The following is a 26,667-nucleotide window of genomic DNA, read 5'->3' as shown; positions in this document are numbered from 1 at the left end:
TTTCTGTAAATCCAATAAACTTCATTTCACTTCTCAAATATCACTGTGTGTGTCTCCTATATGATATATTTAACTGACATTTTTTATCGTAACAACCAACGATTTCTACAGGAAAATAATGACTATTAACAAGGTTGCCCAAACGTTTGCATCCCACTGTATATGAGTAAGTACAAATCAGCAAATAAAATGACAGGACTCTGCTTAACGTGGGCACACAGCCAAGGGTGGCATGACAAATGCGTGCAGCTAACAAATACACTCCCATTCAAGGCATCACTTCACCCTCTCTGGTGGCAAAACCACCCTTCTAGTTGCTGTGGAGAAAAGTGCAGGAATTTAGTGGGCGTTTATAAAAAAAATATAAAAAATGTTATTAGCCTTGTGAGGATATGCCTGCTGCTTTTAAAGTACTTTCTTTCCAGAGCTGCAGTTATTAGACGACTCAGAAGATGCACATGTTGGAGTGCCATAAGGGTAGCGCCAAGCAGCCTGCTATAAAAGAGTGGAAATTGTGACGGGGGGTAATGTCCAATCCTCCATGGACTCACAACTGCACTGAAGCTTAGAGTTGATCTTTTCATCAAATTGTGGTTTGCCATCACCCATCCATTTTAAAAGGTTGTCTTCTGTTTTCTGCCAAAGGAAGACCAAGTTGATCTAAATTCAGAGGACAGTGCAGGTACAACTTATTCAGACGTCCAACTCAAGACATAGCCAGGTCAGTAGTTGCCTGTAATGGTCAAGAACAGCACATGGATGGCTGCTGCTTCAAGACTTCTGTGCGAGGGACCGCAGATAATGTGGTGCCTTAAACTGCAGAGTACATTTCCTTTTTTGTTTATGTAGTTTTGTCCTTTCTCTCATTTTATGTATGCTGTTTCTCCTTGTATTAATGGAGGAGGGTAAAGGAAATTTGAATGTTGCACGGTAACTGCAATGGGTCGACGCCGACCCAATACAAGAACACATTTGCAATGGCTCACGGACAGTTCGAACACGCACAGTGCAGCATTCTGCCATTAGTCTAGCCGAAGCAAAGGTCAAATGCACATGGACGCTCCGCTGCGAGATTTTACCACTGGTAAACAATACACCTTGGTGAGATTTCTTTGTGTGAGTGCTGCGCATATCTTGACCCCTAAACAATCGTGAAAGTGTTGTATGGCGTCAGCTTCAATACATTGCAGTTACCAGTTAATTTCCAAATTGTCTTTACTTTTTGATTTGCCCTAGTATATCATAAAGGGGGCAGCACGGTGGTGAGGTGGCTCACAGTTAGGAGACTTGGGTTCGCTTCCCGGGTCCTCCCTGCGTGGAGTTTGCATGTTCTCCCCGTGTCTGGGTGGGTTTCCTCCCACAGTCCAAAGACATGCAGGTGAGGTGCATTGGTGGTCCTAAATTGTCCCTAGCGTGTGCTTGGTGTGTGTGCCCCCTGTGGTGGGCTGGTGCCCTGCCTGGGGTTTGTTTCCTGCCTTGCACCCTGTGCTGGCTGGGATTGGCTCCAGCAGACCCCCGTGACCCTGTAATTAGGATAGAGCGGTTGGATAATGGATGGATGGATATCATAAAGGATAATACTCTGGCCATCATAAAGTTGTACAACATCTTAAGGTTGTCACATTAAAGGAGCACAGTCCCTTTCTGGTGCATTTCATCAGTGTAACGCGTGTGGACCCCCGAGTATGTGCAGCGGTGTGGCACCTCCTCATCTACCCCTTGAATACAGACTTTCATTTTATATTTTATGTATATACTGGTGTTGTGTTGTACATTGGATGAATTGCACTGAGCCCCACACCCTTAGCAGAGCCACCTTTTACCTTCCGCTCGGCTTCAGTCCTCTTTGGAATGCTGTTATGCAAGTCCAGAACTTGTGGGCTGTAAAGCACCAAGTCTCAAGTTCAATCCCCACGGACTGACTATTAATGTCAGATTACACCCTCAGTTGTGAAGTGCCTTGGCAGGGTGGCAGTGTGTGTCAATGTCATTTTTAAATCATTCGGACGCTGACCACTCCACACGCCAGAGCTCTGAGAGAGTGTAGAGATATGAAAACAACACAAACCACCTAGCATTCACTAGGAAAGGCACTATATAAAACTGTAAGGAAGAAATGTGGAAGCAACTCGCTATGGAAAAGAGTCAGGGGAAAAAATAAATGTAAGTAGTCATTCCTCTAAACCTTGCACTAATGTGAAGGTAAATAATTAAAAATAACATTTTTGTAACGGCTGATGTTTAAATTCCTTTCTGGATAATGGATGGGGTTTGTGAGTGGTGTTAGCTGAACCTTCCCATCTTAATCATTCTAGTTGATATTCATCTCTATATATAATTCACTAAGGGCAAGCAAGACAGTGAGCCCCGCCCACCAACTCTAAGACCATGGGATACGCTCGGCAGAGCCCCGCCCGCCAACTCTAACCCTCCTACCGCGTCATGAGATACGCACGACAGAGCCACGCACGCCAACTGTAACCGTCCTCCCGTGTCCAGCATCGCTCTCGAGGCATGTGCCCGCATGCAACAACTCACCAAGCACAGCCTCAGTCGCTTTCGTCTGTGCAAAAGTCCACATGCACCTCTGAGCCACGTTGACTTTTCACCGCATGCAAGACAGAGAGCCACGACCGCCAACTCACAGAGCCCCGCCCGCCAACTCTAACAGAGCCTTGCCCATGGGTTACGAACGAAAGAGCCACGAACGCCCACTCTAACCCTCCTCCCACGTCATGGGGAACACACGACAAGGCCCCGCCCACCAACTCTCACCCTCCACAGGCTTCCAACATCGCTCTCGAGGAAATTATATGGCAACATCGACTTCTCAACTGTCACTCTGGAACAACTCAGTACGCAAGCTATATTAAGCGTCACCAACGAAGACTCACTACACCTTAATGAACAGGTGCTGAAACTTATCCCTAACGACGAAGTAACTTTCACCAGCATTGACTCCATCGTCACAAACGATCCTGCAGATCAACTTGCATTCCCCGAAGAATGTCTTAATAGTCTTACTCCCACTGGCATGCCTCCGCAGAAACTCAAAATTAAAATTGGTTCAATCATCATGCTTCTCAGGAACCTCATGCCAGCAAGAGGTCTCTGTAATGGCACTAGACTGCCTGTTACCAGCACTCACCGCAATGTACTGGAGTGTAAGACTATCATATCTGCTACCTCACAAACTGTCCTTATTCCCCGGATTTCCCTGACCCCATCAAATTCTAATTTGCCTTTTACTTTTACACGCGGACAATTTCCTTATACATTGGCGTTTGGAATGACTATTAATAAAGCACAGGGCCAAACTTTCAAAAAAATATGCCTGTATCTGCCAAAACCTGTTTTCATTCACGGACAATTGTATCCTCAAACCCTCCCCATTTGGACAACTGTGTCTTTCAGGAAGTGTTCACTCATCAATAAATAATTATATGTGGCGTATGCTACCCCACGGGTTGGCTAGTATGTAATAAACTACTTACCAGTTGTGAAGTGGGCACACATGGTGATATGCCAGAGCCAATCCATACCTAAAAAAAAAATGAAATAACCAATATTTGAAATACAAAAAACATAGCATGAAAAATAACATGTTCCAAAGGACGTGCTTGTTTTATTCTAAGATTTTACTGTTTCCAGTATCTGAGCATGGAAGTTTATCAAATTGTCAAACCAGTTTAAATCGGGGCCGCAGTCCAGAGCTGGTCAATCCATCAGGCGACTTCTATCACCCAAGGGCTGCCATTTAAGGGACTCCATTTATGTAATTCAAGTGGCGCATGCACAGAACCCTTTCCATTCCCCCTACTGTCCATGCTATGGACACTGAGGGGTGCCATTTTAATAATTCAGAGACCATGTGCTCCAGACCCCTCACCTAGCTGCCCAGGTCTCCATATGGGCTTTCTCCGGGATTGCTGCAGCCTATCCTGCCAGCACTGGGCACAAGGCGGGGAATAACATGTAGGCAAAAGTAATGTACCCAGCACATCTTTGGGGACATGAGAGGAGAAGCTACACTCTACATGCGAATGACTGGGGACAGGACGTTGGACAATTGAGGCTTTTAACCGTGTCATTGTGGTCCTCCCCACATGGAGGTTTACATTCTGAAGGAACACTGGAAGAATAAAATAACAGCCTCCTTTGAAACTATTTGTCGTAGACATTTTCCCATCATGATTCAAAACAGGAAGAATCAAACTGGAAAGTGCAAAAAGAAAAGAGAGAGTGAGGTTGAAACATCCCTTGAAGTAAATATCAAGTGTTTCGGGAATGGACTGGGGGACCTCCGTGTCTTGGGTTGTGAGCCGAGAATACTTGATTAGAGCTTTCTAAACCTTAGACGTGATCACAACAGGTCAGCACTAAAGCCTGCCATCATGGACACTGGTGTGGAGCGGAATAACGCGGCACATGTGATACAGAAGGTACCTTTACACCCCATGAAGAAGCTCAGTCGCCAACCAGAGCAGGGGTCTCAAACTCCGATCTTGGAGAGCCACAGTGGCTGCAGGTTTTCATTCCTGACACATTCTTACTTCTTAACCAATTACTATGGCTCATGGGACAGACTTTGTTAATTTTAATTGTTTGTCTTTTTAAGATTAAGAACCCTAAATTGTTATTTTTTTGCTTAGCTGGCACTCAAACAATAATGAAGCCCTGGCCACACTAGCATGTTTCCATTTAAAGACGCAGACACTAGTCTCAGTTTTTGCCTTTGTTCACATAAACCAGACATTTGTAACCCCCAAAAACAGAGACTTGAAAACGCTCACCAAAGTGGTATACTTCAAAAAGCGCTGGTTCTACATTGTGGTGTGGATGGGAGAAAATGTCTGATTTGTTTGTGCTTATTACACAGCCCTGCCCTTGGATTCTGCACATTACAATATCCCATTCCCGGACTGGTCACCCTTCATGGAACAAAACCATATTCCAACATGGCAGACACCGAGAACTTGCATTCCATGGCGCCTTTTGTTTCGCTTACATGTATGCTTCCAAGTTGTGTTTTGTACAACGCAAAAGGCAAATAATGTACTGGTTACTACAGTTTTGTGATAAATTCTGTAGATGGCAGCGTTACCGTCCTTTCAAGAATTTTTTTGCCAATGTGCACATACCCTGCATAGTCAAACATCTTTGTCATGTGCCTTTCAGCCAGAGATATAAATGATATGGAAACACTACTGTCGACCAAGATTATTTTCATGTAAAAATGCAGCGTTTAAAATTAAAACATAGTATTGTGGACATAGTCTGATATGTGATACAGTAACTGGATTCCTTTTCCACGGAGGCCTCCTTTATTTATCATATGCTTGAATATTTGAAAAGAAAAGAAGTGAACATTTGAAAAATAAATTGGTGAGCTCTGGTCCACAAACTAATTTGGACTGTACTCTCGAGAAAAAGAAAAATAGTCTGGGAGTGGCAGAATCGGGGCACTAAGAAGCCTAAGAAGTACGTTTTTCATTTATGGCAAGAACTGACTTCTGATTAAGAAACTGGTTGGAGTGAAACCGGGCGGGCGCCTTCTAGGAATGGCGTTTGACTGCACTGGGCCATCACAAGAAGTCTAACAGAGCAACCAGGATAATAAAAAAAATGAACAAACTCTAATCTCCAGTGTAAATGGAAACAGAGAAGCATGAATACTAAGGCACTACTGCTACTTACATTTATTTGCTTTGCAGACACTTTTATCCAAAGTGACTTACAAAGGAGGTCAATATAACTGAGGAACATCGCCCTAGTTATTGTTTTAAACAATTGCTACAGGGCAGCTTACAAAAGTTGATCATCACAAGTGAAGAGCTATAAAGTTAGAATAGCCACAAATTCTGAATTTAACAATATTACAGATAACCACAGAGAAAACAAACATTCACTAACAACAGCACAGACACTCACAGAGCAGAAGGGTTTTCAATCCCACCTTAGACCAGTGGTTCCCAACCTTTTTTTGGCCATGCCCCACCTAGGCCTCTCTAAAATCATGATGTCCCCCACTGTAACATCTATATATATATAATTCACTAAGGCAAGACGACCATGGAAAGCACGCCGGAAGGGGCGTGGATTCACTAAGCCGCCGACAAGTTAGACACCTATGGCGCACGCAGGAAGGAGCCACACCCACCAACCCCAAGACATTGGATACGACGACAACTCACAGAGCCACGCCCACCAACTCGGACCCGACGACACAGAAAAACCGGCGTCATTTATATTCGTCTGTCGTAGAGGTCACATGCAGCTCTGACCCACGTTGACTGTTAATAGAGGCATGTTTCACGCGGAGGTGAATCGCCATATGCAGCGTGTAAAACTGTTTGCGAGGGGTATCCCATGGGATCCTTAAAACATTCCTTTACAACTGAGGCTAAAACACAATGAAGTGAGCAGTCTTTAAAAAACGAGTTTTCGGTTATGACGCACGACCGCGTGCACTATAGCAAACTGTTTTACACGCTACATACAGCAATTCGCATCCGCGACAAACATGCATCTTCTTAGATACTCCTGCACTTTGTACACACCCCCCTCCCACCGGGTCGGGTGTCTTGGTGGATTATATATAGAAAGGCAGCCAAAATCGCACAGAGCAATGAAAAGTCTACGTGAGTCACAGGTGCATCTGGACTGTGCAAAGAAGACAACGACTCGAGTGACGAGGTGGGCACATGAGCAGGCAGTGTATACTGAACGAGAAATCAGCAGACTAGCATGACGGAGGGAGCGGAGTGGATGTCCTTCTCCTCTCCTCCCGTTCCACCCTGAGCGCCGCACGGAAGATTGTGTGTTGGTTCGTTCCGTGCATTGGTTAAAACCCAATGAAGGAAGCAGTCTTTAAAAACCAATAAGCCCTGTGCCTCTGTTTCATTACCGTCTCACCTGCTTCACCAATGCAGGCCCCGCAACAGGTGATCCGGCGGCGTCATTCCCATGACCCGCCGGGCAGCCAACTGGGTAACCAAAGTCTTTGGGTTCAGGAGGGAGTATGGTTACAAAGCTGAAACTTAAAGGAATTGACGGAAGGGCACCAGCAGGTGTGGAGCCTTTCGCTTCATTTGACTCAACACAGGAAACCTCACCGGCCTGGACACAGAGAGGATTGACAGATTGATAGCTCTTTCTCGATTCTGTGGGTGGTGGTGCAAGGCAGTTCTTAGTTGGTGGAGCGATTTGGCTGGTTATTTCCGAAAACGAACGAGACTCCCGCCTGCTAAATAGTTACACGACCCAACAGCGGTCGGCGTCCAAATTCTTAGAGGGACAAGTGGGTTTCAGCCACGTGAGATTGAGCATTAACAGGTCTGTGATGCACTTGTATGTCCGGTACTGCACGCGCGCTACGCTGAATGGATCAACGTGTGTCTACCCGGCGTGGGGTGGCGTGGGTAAGCCGTTGAACCCCATTCGTGATGGAGACCGTGGCTTCCAACTGTTCCCCATGAACGAGAAATTCCCAGTACGTGCGGGTCATACGCTCGCACTGATTACGTCCCTGCCCTTTGTTAAAGCCCCCTATGGTCTGGTGACTTGGTGGATTATATATAAAAAAAGCAGCCAAAACCGCAAAGAACAATGAAAAATCAACATGTAAACCGACTGAGGCAGTGTTTGGAAAATTAACAGTCAACGTGACTCACAGGTGCGTGTGGACTGTACACAGACAAAAGCGACTCAGGTAGGGAGTTGGGGGCGGGCACATAAGCGGGCAGTGTGTACTGAACGAGCGCCGTTCAACCCCGTCCTTCGCTTGGGAAGGAGAAAGCGCGACGGCGCTCCTCCGGTTTTCAGTCACGGACAATTGTATGTTGGTTCGTAGCGTGCATTGTTGCAGTGTTACTTTTCTTGGTGGTTTATTAAATTACGGATTTTTCAAATGTTTATTTTTTCCACTGTGCTTAAAAATCATTTAAAAAGCGGCCTGATTATACAGCGTATGCTACGCCGCGGGTTGGCTAGTATACCTTATTCTTACTATTACCTATTCAAAAGGTCTGTAGTACTAGGGTGTTGTACCATGTTAGCAGCCATTATGAATGTAGAGAAAAACCAAGCAAAAATGACCCCTTTTATTGGCTAACTAACAAGATTACAATATGCCAGCTTTCGAGGCAACTCATGCCTCTTCTTCAGGCAAAATGGAATACAGAACTGGAAGTGATGTTGCTTTTGAGGGCCAGAACCCAGAAGTGATGTCTTTCTTGGGGCCGGAACTGGAATTGGTGTTGTGAAGGTTGAATCAGGCAGAATTTCTCGTATTTCATCTGCAGAAATAACAGAGGAAGGTTTAATGCACACTACCACCCGCTGGCCTGGCATGGAATTACCTTCATTTGGCCCATTCAGCTTCCTGTTTCTGTAATCCATCTTACCTGAAGAAGAGGCCCGAGTTTCCTCGAAAGCTTGCATATTGTAATCCTTTTAGTTAGCCAACAACAACAACATTTATTTATATAGCACATTTTCATACAAACAGTAGCTCAAAGTGCTTTACATAATAAAGAATAGAAAAATAAAAGACACAGTAAGAAAATAAAATAAGTTAACATTAATTAACATAGAATAAGAGTAAGGTCCAAAGGCCAGGGTGGACAGAAAAAACAAAAAAAAACTCCAGATGGCTGGAGAAAAAAATAAAATCTGTAGGGATTCCAGACCATGGGACCACCCAGTCCCCCAGCCGATAAAAGGGGTCATTTTGCTTGGCTATTCAAAAAGTGAACTCCTACTCACGTGGAGGAAGCCCATAATATCATTAATTTGGTGTAAACAAGCTTCCAAAGAACATGGAAACAAAAGAGGGAAAGGATAGTTGAAGTAATGACAAAGAAATCACTAAGAAACTGAAAAAATATGAAAATACACTTTTGAAAATATAACATAACTTTAATGACAGCTTTTTCTGTAATATTTTGATCATTTTATATTTTTGCCATATTGCAAAATTTTATAATCATTGTTACAATTCATATTATTTTAATGGCAAAAACAATTTCTAAGTAGAAAAACCCAAATCACAGATTAAAGGGTTCCTCACCATCCCTTCTATGTTCATGTAAATATACACTCACCTAAAGGATTATTAGGACCACCTGTTCAATTTCACATTAATGCAATTATCTAATCAACCAATCACATGGCAGTTGCTTCAATGCATTTAGGGCTGTGGTCCTGGTCAAGACAATCTCCTGAACTCCAAACTGAATGTCAGAATGGGAAAGAAAGGGGATTTAAGCAATTTTGAGCGTGGCATGGTTGTTGGTGCCAGACGGGCCGGTCTGAGTATTTCACAATCTGCTCAGTTGCTGGGATTTTCACGCACAACCATTTCTAGGGTTTACAAAGAATGGTGTGAAAAGGGAAAAACATCCAGTATGCGGCAGTCCTGTGGGCGAAAATGCCTTGTTGATGCTAGAGGTCAGAGGAGAATGGGCCGACTGATTCAAGCTGATAGAAGAGCAACTTTGACTGAAATAACCACTCGTTACAACCGAGGTATGCAGCAAAGCATTTGTGAAGCCACCACGCACAACCTTGAGGCGGATGGGCTACAACAGCAGAAGACCCCACCGGGTACCACTCATCTCCACTACAAATAGGAAAAAGAGGCTACAATTTGTACGAGCTCACCAAAATTGAACAGTTGAAGACTGGAAAAATGTTGCCTGGTCTGATGAGTCTCGATTTCTGTTGAGACATTCAAATGGTAGAGTCAGAATTTGGTGTAAACAGAATGAGAACATGGATCCATCATGCCTTGTTATCACTGTGCAGGCTGGTGGTGGTGGTGTAATGGTGTGGGGGATGTTTTCTTGGGACACTTTAGGCCCCTTAGTGCCAATTGGGCATCGTTTAAATGCCACGGGCTACCTGAGCATTGTTTCTGACCATGTCCATGTCTTCATGACCACCATGTACCCATCCTCTGATGGCTACTTCCAGCAGGATAATGCACCATGTCACAAAGCTCGAATCATTTCAAATTGGTTTCTTGAACATGACAATGAGTTCACTGTACTAAAATGGCCCCCACAGTCACCAGATCTCAACCCAATAGAGCATCTTTGGGATGTGGTGGAACGGGAGCTTCGTGCCCTGGATGTGCATCCCACAAATCTCCATCAACTGCAAGATGCTATCCTATCAATATGGGCCAACATTTGTAAAGAATGCTTTCAGCACCTTGTTGAATCAATGCCACGTAGAATGAAGGCAGTTCTGAAGGTGAAAGGGGGTCAAACACCGTATTGGTATGGTGGTCCTAATAATCCTTTAGGTGAGTGTATATGAATGTCTCTGTAAAAAATTAAAATGATTTATTTTTTTCTATCATTTTTAACAGTGAATTTCTGTTTTTTCATTTTATAAATTGTTTAATGTACCTAAATTCTCAAATTGCCCCTCTAAAAAAATCAAATTACCCCCCAGTGGGGCGTGCGCCCCATGTTGGGAATCAGCGCCTTAGACACATTGAGGGAGTCAGCCGTTCAGATGGAGGTGGGCAGCTCGTTCCACCAACTAATTGTGGATTTCCCCTTAGGGATTAATAAAGTATCTAACTAATTGCTACATATGGGCAAGTATCTATCTATATGAAGACACGTCTGGAATGAGATTTGATACCACACAGAGGGGGCATCAGCAGACACTGTTCACTGGCAGATCTCAGTGGGCGAGAAGGAGGTGCTTACCCACTGACTGCTGTGTAGACAATCATTAAGAAATTGAACTTAATGTGCGCTACTACCAGAGAGCCAATGTAGCAACGTGAAGAGAGGAGCCCATCTTGGAACGTAATCTGGACTGTTCAACATGTAGAGCTGCCTTCTAAAAAAAATTGACTGCTAAAAACAAGGAGTGAACAGTACAATGAAGAAGTACACCATCGTTGTATTAAAAACGAAAGACTTTTAAGGAAAAATGTAAACCTGAGATATTTTTAAGTGAATTATAACTAACTTTAAATTAAGCTCTTGCAGGAAGCATAAAAGACATAAAAACATCCAAGCAAAAAAAATGGAAGAGCAAGTTGGAGAATCAACGTAAGTGCCGATACCAGTGTGACCTTTAGCATTGCAACCTCACAAGGGCACTACTGGTCGGGTTTTGTTTCCTATCCCATGTAGAACAGTAAGTACCTACCAGAACATTTTTTATATTTTACTAGTTGTGCGTTTCTGTGTGAGCTGTCCTCGTCTAGGTCCATAAGGTCTAGTCAATTGCTGCCATGCTATCTCATTGCATCCATAAATGGCTAACACAGTACACCACTTTACTAGTACAATTGAACTTTTGAAAGGCCCCACAGTCTAGATATTAAGTTGTATCAAAAATAATCCATCCATCCATTCATTTTCCTAATCTGTCTTTCCAGAGCAGAGTCATGGGGAAGCTGCAGCCTATCCCAGCCAGCATCGGGCAGCAGTGCCAGTCCATCACATCTCAAAGGTAATATGCATGGAAAATATTGACCCAGCCATCTTGCAGCAGACCCAGCCCACATAACTTTTTGAAACGCCATATAGCCTTTATGTTAGGCTGGACGACCAGCATGCAGATGGCCAATACTGTTATGTGCTGTACAGGACATGTAATCAGAACCTCACACACACACACAGTCATTTTTTCAACATCTATCCGGCTATCCCCCACCTATCCTGAGCGGGATATGAGGAAGCTGCAGCCAATCCCAGGAAGCATAGGATGCAAGGCAGGAACAATCCCTGGCGAGTTGTAATTTTATTGTAAAAATAAGAGCTATTTGTTCAGAATCTAAACTGAAAACAATTGCTAATCCTTTGTGAGCAAAGTACAGTGATCCCTCGCTATATCGCGCTTCGACTTTCGCGGCTTCGGATTTTAAATGTAAGCATATCTAAATATATCACGGATTTTTCGCTGGTTCGCGGATTTCTGCGGACAATGTGTCTTTTAATTTATGCTACATGCTTCCTCAGTTTGTTTGCCCAGTTGATTTCATACAAGGGACGCTATTGGCAGATGGCTGAGAAGCTACCCAATCAGAGCATGTATTACGTATTAAATAAAACTCCTCAATGATATGTGATATGCTTCCCGCGCGGTGCTTCGCACACTTCAAAGCTCTAACAGCCCGTATTGATTTTTGATTGTTTGCTTTTCTCTGTCTCTCTCACTCTCTCTGACATTCTCTGCTCCTGACGGAGGGGGTGTGAGCAGAGGGGCTGTTTGCTTAGAAGATACCGACGCTCCTCTAAAAATGCTGAAAGACTACCTTCACATTGATCCCTTCATTGCGGCTGCTTTATCACCGGTGCTTCGGCATACTTAAAAGCAGGTATTGATTTTTTGATTGTTTGCTTTACTCTCTCTCTCTCTCTCTGACATTCTCTGCTCCTGACGGCGCTCCTTTGAAGAGAAGATATGTTTGCATTCTTTTAATTGTGAGATAGAACTGTCATCTCTGTCTTGTCATGGAGCACAGTTTAAACGTTTGACTAAAGGGTGTTATTTCATGTCTAGAGGGCTCTAATAATGTTAAAAAACGTATTTAGAAGGTCGTAAACAGGTTTTCAATGCTCTAACTGCGAAAATATTAGATTTATAAAGAATCCTACTTCGTGGAAATCCATTTATCTGTCTGGAGCGGATTAAAATATATAAAAATAACCATACAAACATATGGTTTCTACTTCGCGGATTTTCATCTATCGCGGGTGGTTCTGGAACACAACCCCCGCGATCGAGGAGGGATTACTGTATATTAAAAACTTTGCCTATGAGAATAATTTGAACTTGTATTATTGCCAGGCATTATAGTTGCTAGGAATTTTTCTTGATGTTCCAGCTGCACACATAAAGGTGAAAACAATTAAACAACCAAAATATGCAAAACATGACACCATCATAGCAATATGTAGAGTAGCAAAGCTGGATCTGGAGGGTTTCTGGGGGGAAAAATTTGTCACGCCGAATCACGTTGCAAACTCTTCAACGTGGAGTGGGAAACATGAAGTAAAACTTATTGATCATGCACTATTAACTATTGCATCAGCATTTGTTCTAAAACACAAATACTGTGTATAAAACAATATAGTACAATAGAATAGCAGTAATAGATCAAGTAACTAATTATTATCCATCCATCCATCTTCCAACCTGCTGAATCCTAACTACAGGGTCTCAGGGGTCTGCTGGAGCCAATCCCAGGCAACACAGGGCACAAGGCAGGAACCAATCCTAGGCAGGGTGCCAACCCACCACAGACTAATTATTATCTAAACAAAAAATAAAAGAATAAACATAATTTAGATTCAGGAAATGACAGAGATGGACAAGAGGTTGAGTTTAACCACAGTGATTGGAATAGGAAATAAACCACTGCAAATATTATAAGCAAATATATCCATCTGCTCATCTATTTTCTGAATGTTTTCCCGATTACAAATTGGCAGTTCATCACTGGGCACACTGACGAGTGCTTATCTTTTCTTGATATTACAAATTTTAAGACTGAAATAAATATTAAATCACCCTAACCCTAGGTTTTTTTTTCAAAATTTAATTTCAAATTACAAAACAAGAGCAGCCATCCCCTCTGGACTGCATTATTTTCCTCCTGCATTCACCATTTCTCAAAAGGACATTTGGGAGAGTTCCCCCGATTCCTTATTGCCTCGGAGCTTGAGGCGCAGGATCAGCTGCCTTCTCTCACAGATGCAGGTTTCAAAGTAGGACTAACAGGACAATTGCCTCATATTGTCTTTTCTAGATAAAACCAGGGGTGGATGTACCGTGAAACTAATAAAAGTTTAAGTTCCCGGAGGGAACCCCAGAAGCAATTTTCATTTTCATTGCCTCATAACTCAAAAGCTATAACAGGCATAGGACATTTGTATTCATACCAGTGACTTTGACATGCAAGATAATCCAGTACAGCTATTTTATTCAAAATCTGAAAGTTACCAAAGCGGAATGAAGTGGCAATTGGATGGCCACATGCATACATCAGTACCCCAATGTTCAACTTTTCAGTTTTCAAAAACCATTGAACTCCGTAGCCATCTTGATCTAAAAATATAGAGTGTGACAGACAGCTGAGGCGTCGGCGTCACCGGGATGCCTGGAAGGTGGAAGTACCGGGAGAGGGCAGCCGCCCTGGTTCACATGTGGGCCACACATTCGGAGCTCAGAAGCTCCACCCGATTGAGGCACGTGGCCACCAACAGGGTCTGCCCAGATGTTCCCGGAGACGTGGACTGCAGCACTACCGCCACAACAAGGAGTGCTGCAGGGAGATCGTCAAGAAGCCGCCTCACTCCAGTCGAGGAACCGGAGTTGGGAGGGAGTGTGACGAAGCTTACAAGAGAGGAATGGAGGCGGCCAGAAAAGACTAAGAGAAGGAAGAACTGCGAGTGACTAGTGCACTGTATTTGAGAATTAAAAATAAACGTGTGTGTTTTGGACGTAAGCTGTCTTGGTGTCTGTCCGTGTCAAGGCCGGTTCCCACAATGGAAAGTAAGGATTTCCCCTTATACTACACCACATCTGCACTACTCTGCCATGATTTTGGAGTCAGTTAGTTAATAAGGATTGTAGTCTGCTTAAGTAATAATAATTCTTTGCATTTATATAGCGCTTTTCTTACTACTCAAAGCGCTCAGTGAATTGAATGAAGTGATAACGAAGCTGCAGCCAATAAACTGAGCCGTCTTAAGGAGCAGCGTTTAGTGCAAGAGACAGAGTGCATCTTGGGAGATGATGGCTGCGGTGTCCTGTCCTGTCAAAATCTCTGCTTTGAGGCTGTTGGTGAAAATGTAAATTTTCTGTGGACATTAGAGGGAGGTTGGGGTTGTTCATCGCTGCTCTCTTGGTTTTAATTTTATACTGTACTCTTGCCTGTGGGTCAGTTGGGGGTATTACAGTAGATTCAGAAAGTATACAGATCCTTTGTGGATTTATTTGATATGGATACATTTGCCATTTTTGCCCATCAATCAACACTCGATAATCCCTAGTGACAAAGGTTTGCAAATTTATTAAAAGGCAAAATTTTAAATCTCTCCATCATAGAAGTAATCAGACCCTTAATTCCAAACTTTGAAGAAGCTGCTCTGGTAGCAATCACAGCTTTGAGTTTTCTTGGGCGAGTCTCTATAAGCGTTGCACACCTGGACTTAGGCAGTTTACCCCATTCTTCCTGACAGATCCTCTCAAGTTCCACTATATTGATTAGAAGAGTCTGCAAACCAGGGCAGAGTGGTGGCTCTGAGGCTAAGGGTCTGCGCCGGTATCCCGAAGGTTGCCGGTTCGAATCCCCGTCACTGCCAAAAGAGATCCTACTCTGCTGGGCCCTTGAGCAAGGCCCTTAACCTTCAACTGCTTCAGTTGTACAATTGCTGACACTGCTCTCGGACCCCAAGGGATATGTGAAAACGAACAGATTCCTAATACAAGAAATTGTTCACAGATCTTCTAGGGGGGGGTTAAACCTTGGCTTTGGCTAGGACATTTAGAGACTTGTACAAAAGTCTTGACTTGACTCATTGTTTGCAGAAGGCCTCAGTCTGAGGTTATGTGCACTCTGGAGCAGGTTTTCTTCACCTTAGGACTTCTGACCAAAGAATGGAGTCCTTTGAACCTTCCTTTGCCTTTTACTGAAGAATGGCTTCTGTCTAGTCACTCTACCTTAAATGCCCGATTCATAGAGTGCTGCTGAAAGCGTCGCCCTTCCAACTGATTCTCCCATCTCTAGAAAGAAGCCTCTGAAGTTCTCTTAGAGTGACCATTTAGATGTTGGTCACCTCCCTGAACGTGGCCTTTCTTACCTGATTACTCAGCTTGGACAGTCAACTCTATGAAGAATCCATCCATCCATTATCCAACCCGCTATATCCTAACTACAGGGTCACGGGGGTCTGCTGGAGCCAATCCCAGCCAACACAGGGCGCAAGGCAGGAAACAAACCCTGCCAGCCCACCACAGTCTATGAAGAATTCTAGTTACAAATATCTTCTATTTCACAATTATGGAGACCACTATACTCCTGGGAACACTCAAAGCTAATTTGGGCCTGCACCAAGTTAACATTATTCTGGACAAAACATTTTAGTTACCTTTCAGACAGACTCACAATCCCTCCTAACCCATTAACATCTGTGTTTGGGGGTCTTCCAGAGGGGCTTAAAGTGGAGAAAGACAAACAAATTGTGATTGCATTCACTACACTGTTGGCACGCAGACTTATTCTGATAAACTGGAAGAACCCAAACTCTCCTCTTTTAAGTCAGTGGGAAACTGATGTGTTATATTATTTAAAATTGGAAAAAATCAAATACTCAGTTGGAGGATCTGTGCAGACTTTTTTCAAAACATGGCAGGATCTAATCAGTAATATCCATCCATCCATTTTCTAACCCGCTGAATCCGAATACAGGGTCACGGGGGTCAGCTGGAGCCAATCCCAGCCAACACAGGGCACAAGGCAGGAACCAATCCTGGGCAGGGTGCCAACCCACCGCAGCTAATCAGTAATATTTTAAAATAATGTCATAAAGCACAGAGAACTTATTAATTTAGGTATGTTTACAAGTCTTAAATTTAACGTTATTTGGCTTGCGCTCTCTCTCTCAGCCGTGGGGACCGATTTGTTCTTAATTTAATTTTTCTTTTTGTAAAAACTTGATTGCTTTGTATGGATTGTAATAAAATTAATAAAGAAAATAAATAAATATAAATGAAAAAAAAAGCTACAGAAACAGTTTTATCCCCTTGCCTTGATCTGTGCTTTACCGCAGTTTAAATGCCGAGGTCTACAGAGAGTCACTTAGATGCCATGCCTTAGTTTTTGTCCAGACATGTGACGTGAATTGTGGATCTTCTATACACAAGTGCCTTTCTAAATGATGCTCGAATCGATCCAATTTGCCGCAGGTTGACTCAAATCAAGTTCAAGGAGAATTAAAGCAAAAAGGCTGAACTTGACCATAATTAGGAGTGTCACAGCAAGGGCTCTGAACACTTATATGAAGGAAAGGTTTTAGTTTTTGATTTGTTAAGAAATGTGCCTACCTTTCTGAAAACAGATTTCCATTTTTTAATTATGGGTTATTATGTGTAGATTGATGAAAAATAATGGCAACTTTATCCATTTCAAATTAAGTGTGCAATAAAATAAAGTGTGCAGAAAGTGAAGGTCCTTTAAAAAAAGAGTAAAATCTGAAGGCCTTCTTAAAAACCGTCCTTTGTGAGTACAGACTTGCAAGGGGCTTAAGAGTGCAGCTTTTGATTTTTTTTTCTTTATATCACAAAGGATTTGAATATTTTCTTGTATGCTCACTTTGGTTTATTATTTTTGTTATTCACAGTTTGACTCGTTTAACTCCTTGTAAACCCACCTCTGATCAGATTGTTTTATTATAGGAGTTTTATTTACAACTTTCTGGTATAGTTATTACAAAATTGCATTTGACAGGCACTGCAATTGAAAAAGTAAGACCACAAAGATGTTAACATTGGGACCAGGAAACGAGAGAAAATGAAATCTGAAACCAGCAAAAAGTCAAAAGCTAGAAAAGGTAACCAAACAAAAAGTACCAAAGCCAGGCACACCAAACCAAAATTGAAATATAAAACCAGGCAAAGTCCTAACTCTGGACTAAACATTTTCAATAAATAGTTTAACACACCCCAAAGATTTTTTACTGGTAGCAGTGTATCGCCATCATAAATATTGCTGGTGCAATGGCATCACATGGTAAACACATATTGGCAATGGGAGAGCCATTGCTTAAAACAGTATGGCCACAACCATTAAAACAATACAGAAAATGGCAGCACCTATGGGCAAAATCAAAAAACAAAATGTCAGTGTAAAAATATTACAAAAATAACAATAAAAAAAAAAATAATGAATAACATTGATAACACTAAGAAAATAAAGTTCATAGTGTGATAAACCCGGGGCATCAGTGAGCCCCAAACCCCAACACAATCACAAAAACACAGTCCTTTATCAAAATACACAACGGTTTTATTTACAAGATCTCCCAAAGTATTACAAATAAGCACAAAACTCTGGTCTTTCTCTCTCACCACCACACTGCCCTCCTCCAGTCGAGTGTTGCCTCTCTACCACTCAGCTCCGACTCGCCCGAATAAGGGAGTGCGGTCCCTTTTATTACAGATCCGGGAGTCCTTCCGGTGCCAGGACGATTGCCCAATGGAAGTACTTCAGGGTCACACAGGAGTCTATTAATCGAGTAGGAAGCTTGTTTCCCTGCAATGCCCTCCGTTGGCACCCTGTGACCCCAGCAGGGCTGCCCTGCCAGGCTACATTTCCCGGCATGCCCTGCTGGTCTCCCACTGGGTGTGGATATCCGGCCCTGCTGCCATCTAGCGTGCTGGGGGAATAACAGTTCCCTAATGAGATCTCCACTTTTATAGGGGCTGTCCGTCCATCTCTTCCTTCCGGGTCTGCTTCCTTTCCTGGCCAGGATATCCGTCCAGCCCTTGTGGCATCTACAATAGTCAAACATCCCCAAACGACAACATGCAGAACTTCCAGTCTTCAGTATAAGGTACAACTGCTAGTGACTGGATTTCACATGAGAGTTAGACTTTGTGTCTCTCACACCGTGCGGTGTATTTGGGCAACAAGCATTTTCCATCGAGTCTGGGGTCCAGAAGAATCGTTCCATTCTGTGCCGAGGACTGCTAGATCTTGCAGAAAGGTTAAATGAGACTTCTTCACGTAAAATATTTTAGCAAGACAGTCCAACTTGACTGTGAAACTCCACTGATGGATCACACAGATGAAACTCCAGGTGCTGCCCATATCATAATACAGAATCTACTTCTGACATTAGGATCCTGTCACGTCACGTAGTTGAATTAGCACGGTTCCCTATACAGTCATCTTCAGATGTTTTTAAAACTGTGCACAGCCATAGATGCATGTATATTGCATATGCATCTCTGATGGATTCTCAACACCACACACCAGGTCAAGAAATCTCAGCAGAGGCTGCAGCAAGTCCTCCCCACCCTCTACCAGGGCACTACTGAGAGTGTCCTGATGAGCTGAATCACACCCTGGTTCTGAAACTGCAGTGTGTCCAACAGGAATACTCTGCAACTTGTGGCTAGGAGGAGTATCTGGGTCTCTCTCCCATCCATTGAGGACATTTGTAAGGATAGATGTAATAAAAAAGTCCTTTGTATTGTGAAAAACTCCTCACACCCTTCTCATGAACTGTTTGAGCTCTTGCCATCTGGTAGGAGATATCACTCCACAAAATCAAAAACAGCCAGAATGTGTAATAGTTACGTTCCAGAGGCAGTAAGACTGCTAAACTCTCTGTAACATGCACATAACAAGCCAGTTTTTATACTCAGAATTATTTATTTTTAGCTATAGTATTTGATTATCCTTCTATATAAAAGCGGTCAGGATTGTCCTTCCATCCCGTGAGTGCTACGCAGGCGCGGAGTTTCACACACACCCCGTCCATTTTGCAATGCACGATGGGATTTGTACTTTCGTTTTTGTGGTAAAAGATGATTTTCTACTCCAGACTGTGCGAGTAGCACGGAGTTTCTCACACGCCCCGTCCATTTTGCAATGCACGATGGGATTTGTAGTTTCGTTTTTCCAGGTAAAAGATGATTTTCTACTCCAGACTGTGCGATTTCTTCTTCTTCTTTCTTACTATATAGAAGCGTTCGGGATTGTCCTTCCGTCCCGTGAGTGGAAAGCGTAGCGGTATTCTGCTTATCACAGACTTACTACTTGCAGCTTGCGTGCACGGCGACATGATGTGAGCAGAGTTCTGGTGTTCCCATCGTTCCCTTGCTTTTGTGCGCGATGCCCTGGAAAAATAGACAAAATTATGTCTCTGGAAATAATTAATGTTGATGGAGTACAAATGCCTCACCGCATAGTAAATATCAGGGGGTTCAAAAGGGCGACCTCAATATAGAAAAAAAGTTTAAGTTTCATCACAAAAATAACAGAAACTACGAGTATTAAAGTAATACCGCTCAAATGCAATATAACCAAATGAATGAGTTTGTATAAAATATCAAATTGATCTACATATTGAATTGCCTTAAGAAGTGGTCAACTTAAAAGTCGGTCGCCTTAAAAGGCGGGTCAGCCTAGTTTTACATAAGTATTGATTGGACTTCGAGAATTTATCACTGTCTTGATTTACTTTGAGTTTTTCTCCCTTTCACCATTTTAGATAATTTTTCTGGTCTCGAGTAACACAATTTCATCCCACTGTGTTTTAGATATGGCTGGAATGACAAATTAAAAACTTGAACTATGACTATTCTCCATTTTCATCAGCAGGCCATGCCTTGTTTATGTCAACTGTAAAATACCAGACATGCTTTAAAGGAAAAAAATACACAAAAGGGAATTGTAACACACATGCTGTAAAAATGTTAACAACTTGGTTATGAAAAACAGCAGGTTTCAGGGCATTCTGAGAAATGAAGCCATCATCCCATATAGTTTTGAGACCGTTGCTAAAGATCCCTTACTTTAGTAGTCGACTACGTAGGGGCAGCACTATGGTAATGCATTTCAACAATGATGTCCGACTTGAGTTTCGACTTAACTTTCTCAGCTGAGATTCCAGGCCTGTTGTGGTCTCTATGGAGGCTTCACATTTTTCCTCTGCCAAATGGATTTTATTCTTTGTATTCCTACCCCATCCCAAAGTTTTCTCAACTTAACTCTGCATGACTGAGTGTGAATGCGGTTGTAAGTGTGCCCTCTGATGGAAGATGTGAAGATGAATTTTGATCCAGGATTTAGCCTGCAATACTTGGGATCAGAAAATTGAAGGACAGAAAAATAAAAAAATGGATTACCCAGAAGCTGCTTATAGGCACAGCAGGAGTCGCATCTGGCCCACTGTCATTGCACCCTCGTATGATTCCTTGCCAAGATGTGTGTGTGAAGGATGGCCGGTCATTCATCCCGGCCAATACCCCCACGCCGCCAGATGGAGCCCTCCCTGCAGCATGGAGGTGCCCTGAACGCCAGCAGGGAATTATGGACGTTAGAGTTTTCCTTTACAGCCCTGCTGGATACCATGGGGGCCAATAGAAGGCGCTGCAGGGAGGAACTGTGACTATTTTCCCTACGCCCCAGAAGCACACATGGACAAGGCGAATGACGTGCTTCCGGAGTAAAGAAGGTGGTTTTTCATCTGACCCGGAAGTGTTCCTAGTCACGTGGACAGAGAGGGCAAAACAGTCTTTTATAGTCCTTGCCCCGGAAGTGAAGGAGACACCAGAGCGTTGAGCTGAGCTGGGTGGTAGGAGGGCAACGTGTCTGGGAGTCGGAGGATTGTTTATTGATTGATTGTGTATTTTGTATTGGATGAGTATTGTAGTGGAGAGGGTGTTTTGTGCACTGTACTGCAACAATAAAAAGTCAATTATTGGACTTTTATTTGGTGTCTGACGTTTGATCGGAGGGTTCAAGGGAGCGATACTGCCCCTTATCTGTCATAGTGCGGTATGTGCTGGGTGTCATTTAACTGAAGAGTTTAAATCTGCCCATTTTGACAGGGTGGTTAGGAGTGTAAACCCTACAATGGACAGGCATTCCATCCAATATCAATTCCAAACTTTGGACCCAGGTAAAGGTCCTGATCAGAAAAGAACCAGATGGTGTCTCAGCATATTGATCACTAGGTTTTGTAGATAGAAATATAGAACTTTATATGTCCCAAGGAGAACCTTCACTTCTACAGAACCTCAAGAAACATCTAATGAGTGGCTGGCAGGCAGTCAGCATTTGACTTTGATGACATTTGTCCCAGTCAGTGTCCTGAAAGTGCACACCTTTGGTTACATAAACTGTGCCTCTCTGTGTACATACTCCACAATTTACAGGGCACACATGTGAAGGCCTGGGTCGGCTCCACACTACCTGTTCCATCTAGAAGCCTCTTGAACCCAGATCATTGACAGAAATCGAGATAAGCCAGGCAAATGAGGACACAAACATCCAGCCAAGGGGTAAAGTACAAAAACGAGAAGTGCTTTTGTTAAAAATAATCAAAAACAAAATAGTACTCAAATAAATAGTGCACTGCAGCCAGTTATTCAATATATAAATAATCCAATAAAATATAGTACTTGATGAGGTTAAAACCAATTCAAATTAATACTCCATTAAAAATATTTAAAAAGTTAAAAACACAGGCAGGTATTGTCTCTTACTTTCTGCACTAGTCTCTGGTGCATCCCTTTAAAACGGACATTTCCTCAGCTTACCCCCAAACAGGATCTTGCAGTCAAGGAGATGCTTAACTGACCATCACAGCCAACCTTCTCCACCAGGCTTGAGTGCCTGCAACCAATGGCTCCCAGCAGGGCGCAATGCCAAGCCACATTGCTCCTAGGCCCAGGTCCCTGCACTGCACCCTTCCAAGCCTCTTACTCATACTGCCAGGCATGGATCCCCGAGGTCCATGGCTCATACACAGAACGTCACGCCAAGCCTTCCTTTACATCTGTAGCTCACGCAGACTCTCCCTGGACTTGCACAGCAAGTGACTCAGCTGGAGTGGCCTGCTTCAGCACCTGAGCGTCGCCACACACTCCCCTAGGGTCTTCCTCCAAGCTGCCAGCCTTCTCTCTCCCTCTCTCACACATCCTGCCTTCATCTCTCCTTTCTTTAACCTCCATCTCCTGTCACTTATCTGTTCTTTCATCTCCCCTCATATCCTCTGCCCCCCACTACTATGAAGGCTCCACCTATACTCAGCTATCTACTTGGACGCAGGTGTGAGGCGCCAGTTCTTCTGCTGCTCCACTGAGGTGCCCAATTGATCCGTCCGCCTTTGTACGTGTATGAGGCCTGATCTGCCATTGCCTCAATTAACCGCGGACTGAAACACACACACACACACACACACGTGTGCCCAGCTGGAGCCTGCACTTTTTGGGGCATGCTTATTTATTTATGGATGTATGCACTGCATCTTCAGATCACTGTTTGACTTTTTAATAAAAGCAGTATCTACACTTTTGCACCCACACCTTGCTATGTACGTTTGTCCTCATTTGCCCGGCTCATCCTTGGTTATGTTATTGACGGTGGTGGGTTCAATAAGCTTCCAACGGCAACAGGGAGTGTGGAGCCTACCTGCACCATCACAATATAATTTTAACTTTCATAAATGAAACCCATAATAGATTACCAGCACAGGCTGTACCATTATGCATATATTTGGTGCGGGCACACTGTGACACCCATGGTAAAGAGGCCACCCTGGGCAGCTACCCATGTCACCCATACCTAAATCTGTCATTGCAGATTATCATTTAATTGGGTGTTATTTGGCAGGAAAACCTTCCGGTTTGAGAGTCAAAAGCAGGTCAGACCATACCAGAATTTTCCTTGTGGTATGCAGACTTCACTAGTGTAAACAGAGAATAAGAAATCCCATTCAACCATATCAAATGCTTTTTCTGCAACCAAAGAAAAGATCTCCAGAGTGTTATGGGTGAACATATTACATTAAATAGGCGTCCAATATTGGAATAGGTCTACCTTTAATAAATCCGGTTTGGTCTTATGATATTACCAAAGGAAGAACTTTCTCAATCCTTCTAGCTACAACTTGAGAGTATCTTAACATCATTATTCAGAAGTGAGATTGGTCTGTATGATGTACACTGCAATAAGTCTTTGTTTTTGTTAGGAAAAACAGTAAATAAAGCTTGGCGAAAATTATGAGGTAGAATTTTATTGCCTCTGACTTCTATAAATGTTGCTAAAAAAAGGGAAGCTAACTTAATTGAAATTTTTTTTATAAAATTTAGCAGGGTAGCCATCAGGACCTGGAGCTTCAAGTATAAAGGTTGTGTACACACAAAAATGTTGCGCAAGACCGTTTCCACATTCAAATCGTGATGTATAAAACCTAAACTTGGCGTAAAGCCACACACATTTCCACGGTAGCTCATACCCTGGCGTACACAAGTTCTGCGCTCGGTTTTGTAGACTGGCAGCACCCAGCGTCAAAGCAGCACTACTGTTCCAGTGTGGTTTCCCTTTCTTTTTAAGATCCACATACTTGACGCGGCCTTATAAATACACTGAAATTAACCGCATCTATATATATAATTCAGGGCGTGGATTCACTAAGCCACCGACAAGTGAGACACTTATAGCCACGCCCACCAACTCCAAGACCATTGGATACGAAGACAACTCACAGAGCCACGCCCACCAACTCAGACGCGACGACACAGAAAAAATGGCGTCATTTATATTCGTCTGTCGTAGAGTCCACATGCAGCTCCGACCCACGCTGACTGTTCATAGAGGCATGTTTCTCGCGGAGGTGAATCGCTATATGCAGCGTGTAAAATGGTTTGCGAGGGGTATCCCATGGGATCCTTAAAACATTCCTTTACAACTGAGGTTAAAACACAATGAAGTAAGCAGTCTTTAAAAACCGAGTTTTCGGTTACGGCGCATGACCGCGTGCACCATAGCAAACTGTTTTACACGCTACATACAGCAATTCGCTTCCGCAACAAACATGCGTCTTCTTAGATGCTCCTGCACTTTGTACACACCCACCTCGCTACCTGTGCCTCTGTTTCATTACCGTCTCACCTGCTTCACCAATGCAGGCCCTACAACAGTCGAGACGCTCTCTCAGCAGCTGACCTTCTCTGTGCCTGACCGGTTCACACAGAGGCACCACACGACGCGGCAGGACTATCTAAGAAGAGGCATGTTTGTCACGGATGTAAATCGCTGTATGCGGCGTGTAAAACAGTTTGTTTGTCGCGGATATGAATCGTTGTATGCAGCGTGTAACACAGTTTCTGAGGGGTTTCCCATGGTCTTAGACTCGGTGGCCGGGTCTCTGTCAGTTGCTCTTGCGAGCAGACACATGACCAGGCAGTGTGTGCGCTTCGAGAGCATGGGTGGACGCGACAGCACCATCTAAGAAGATTCATATTTGTCGCGGATGTGAATCGCTGTGTGCAGCGTGTACAACGCTGTATTGTATGTTGCCCTCTCCAGAGTTATATCTTTTCATTCACCTACAGTCGTATACACAATGAAGTAAGCAGTCTTTAAAAACCGAGTTTTCGGTTACGACTCACGACCGCATGACCATAGCAAACTGTTTTACACGCTACCTACAGCAATTCGCATCCACGACAAACATGCGTCTTCTTAGATGCTCCTGCACTTTGTACACACCCACCTCGCTACTACCGTGGTCGGGTGTCTTGGTGGATTATATATAGAAAGGCAGCCAAAACCGCACAGAGCAATGAAAAGACTACGTGAGTCACAGGTGCATCTGGACTGTGCAAAGACAACGACTCGAGTGACGAGGTGGGCACATGAACAGGCAGTGCATGCTGGACGAGAAATCAGCAGACTAGCATGATGGAGGGAGCGAGTGGATGTCCTTCTCCTCTCTTCCCATTCCACCCTCCGCGCCACATGGACGATTTTGTGTTGGTTCATTCCGTGCATTGTTACAATGTTGCTTTTCTTGCTGATTTATTACATTACCAATTTTTCAAATGTTAATTTTTTCCCTGTGCTTAAAAATCATTAAAAAAACGGCCTGATTATGGGGCGTATGGTACGCCTCGGGTTGGCTAGTATTGTTTATTAGTTTAATGCATCTGATTGTAATTAGCCCGTAACAATATAATGGTCCACAGAATGGTCAAACTATTCTAAATACAATAGCTGCTTTAGCATTGTTACTCTCACTGCACCTTCTTTTTCTTCTTTCAGCTGCTCCCATTAGGGGTTGCCACAGCGGATCATCTTTTTCCATATTACTCTCACTGCACCACTCGGAGTATTTATATCACTGTATCTGAGTGGGGAATCACAGCTGTACAGCAGCTGATCGGAAAGAGAATTATTGGTATACAGCATCAAGCACACGCGGTCTCAGCCATGCTGTCTATCGAACTGCTCTCATACAGCAAACACTTCAGTCTTTCCTGTACGGCCCTTGCGGTTCAGAAACAGTTTCATCCCAAGAACTATGAACGCACTCAATCAGTCATCAAGTGCTCCTTGTAGAACTGTTCAGACTTATTAGTACAATCACCTCACTGTAAACTTGCTGTACAGTTATATTACACAACCTGAGCCACTTTATAAAGCGCATATTTACATATGATGAAGATATAATTTTTAAGATGAAATGCAGCAAAATATGTTTATTATACAGATAAAACTAATTTAAATAATCTATATTGTTCATAAATAAATAAACATGTGAGGACACGGTGTCGCAGCGCTAGCAAGTAGCTGGCGCTCCGTTCACAGATTGTTCCTGCCTCGCGCTGCATTCTTGCTGGGACTGACACGACACTGGATGGATAGAATAATTAAACATGAACTACGAAGATATTTCAATGTTCCTTAAAAGTTTTGAAGAATCGGAGTTCTAAGCTTACAGATGGCTTAACGTCTATTACAGAGCTGATTGTGTGGCAATTGGGTATTTGGAGAAAGAAAAGGAAGGACAGGAATTGGAGATTATTATATTTGAAAGAGACAGTACTGCTGCAATAAATTATTTCATTGAAGGTCGTGCATGGAGCAGCAAGCATCTTGTGTGAGGCATGAAC

General features: G+C 43.3%; 1 protein-coding gene across 1 annotated transcript in view; it reads right to left on the bottom strand.

The window, feature by feature from the left end:
• The window catches only part of si:dkey-228d14.5 (uncharacterized protein LOC796266 homolog), a 62,774-nt gene that overhangs the window by 26,904 nt on the left and 9,203 nt on the right, over positions 1-26,667 (bottom strand). Inside the window, exon 2 of the mRNA XM_039737812.1 lies at positions 3,495-3,542. Coding sequence (XP_039593746.1) covers positions 3,495-3,542 — 48 coding nt within the window. The remainder of the gene's footprint in view (positions 1-3,494; positions 3,543-26,667) is intronic.

This window comes from Polypterus senegalus, chromosome 1, assembly GCF_016835505.1.
Source record: "Polypterus senegalus isolate Bchr_013 chromosome 1, ASM1683550v1, whole genome shotgun sequence".
NCBI classification, from domain to species: domain Eukaryota; kingdom Metazoa; phylum Chordata; class Cladistia; order Polypteriformes; family Polypteridae; genus Polypterus; species Polypterus senegalus.
The sequence above is the reverse complement of the archived record's forward strand: the minus strand, read 5'-3'. Positions and strand labels throughout refer to the sequence as shown.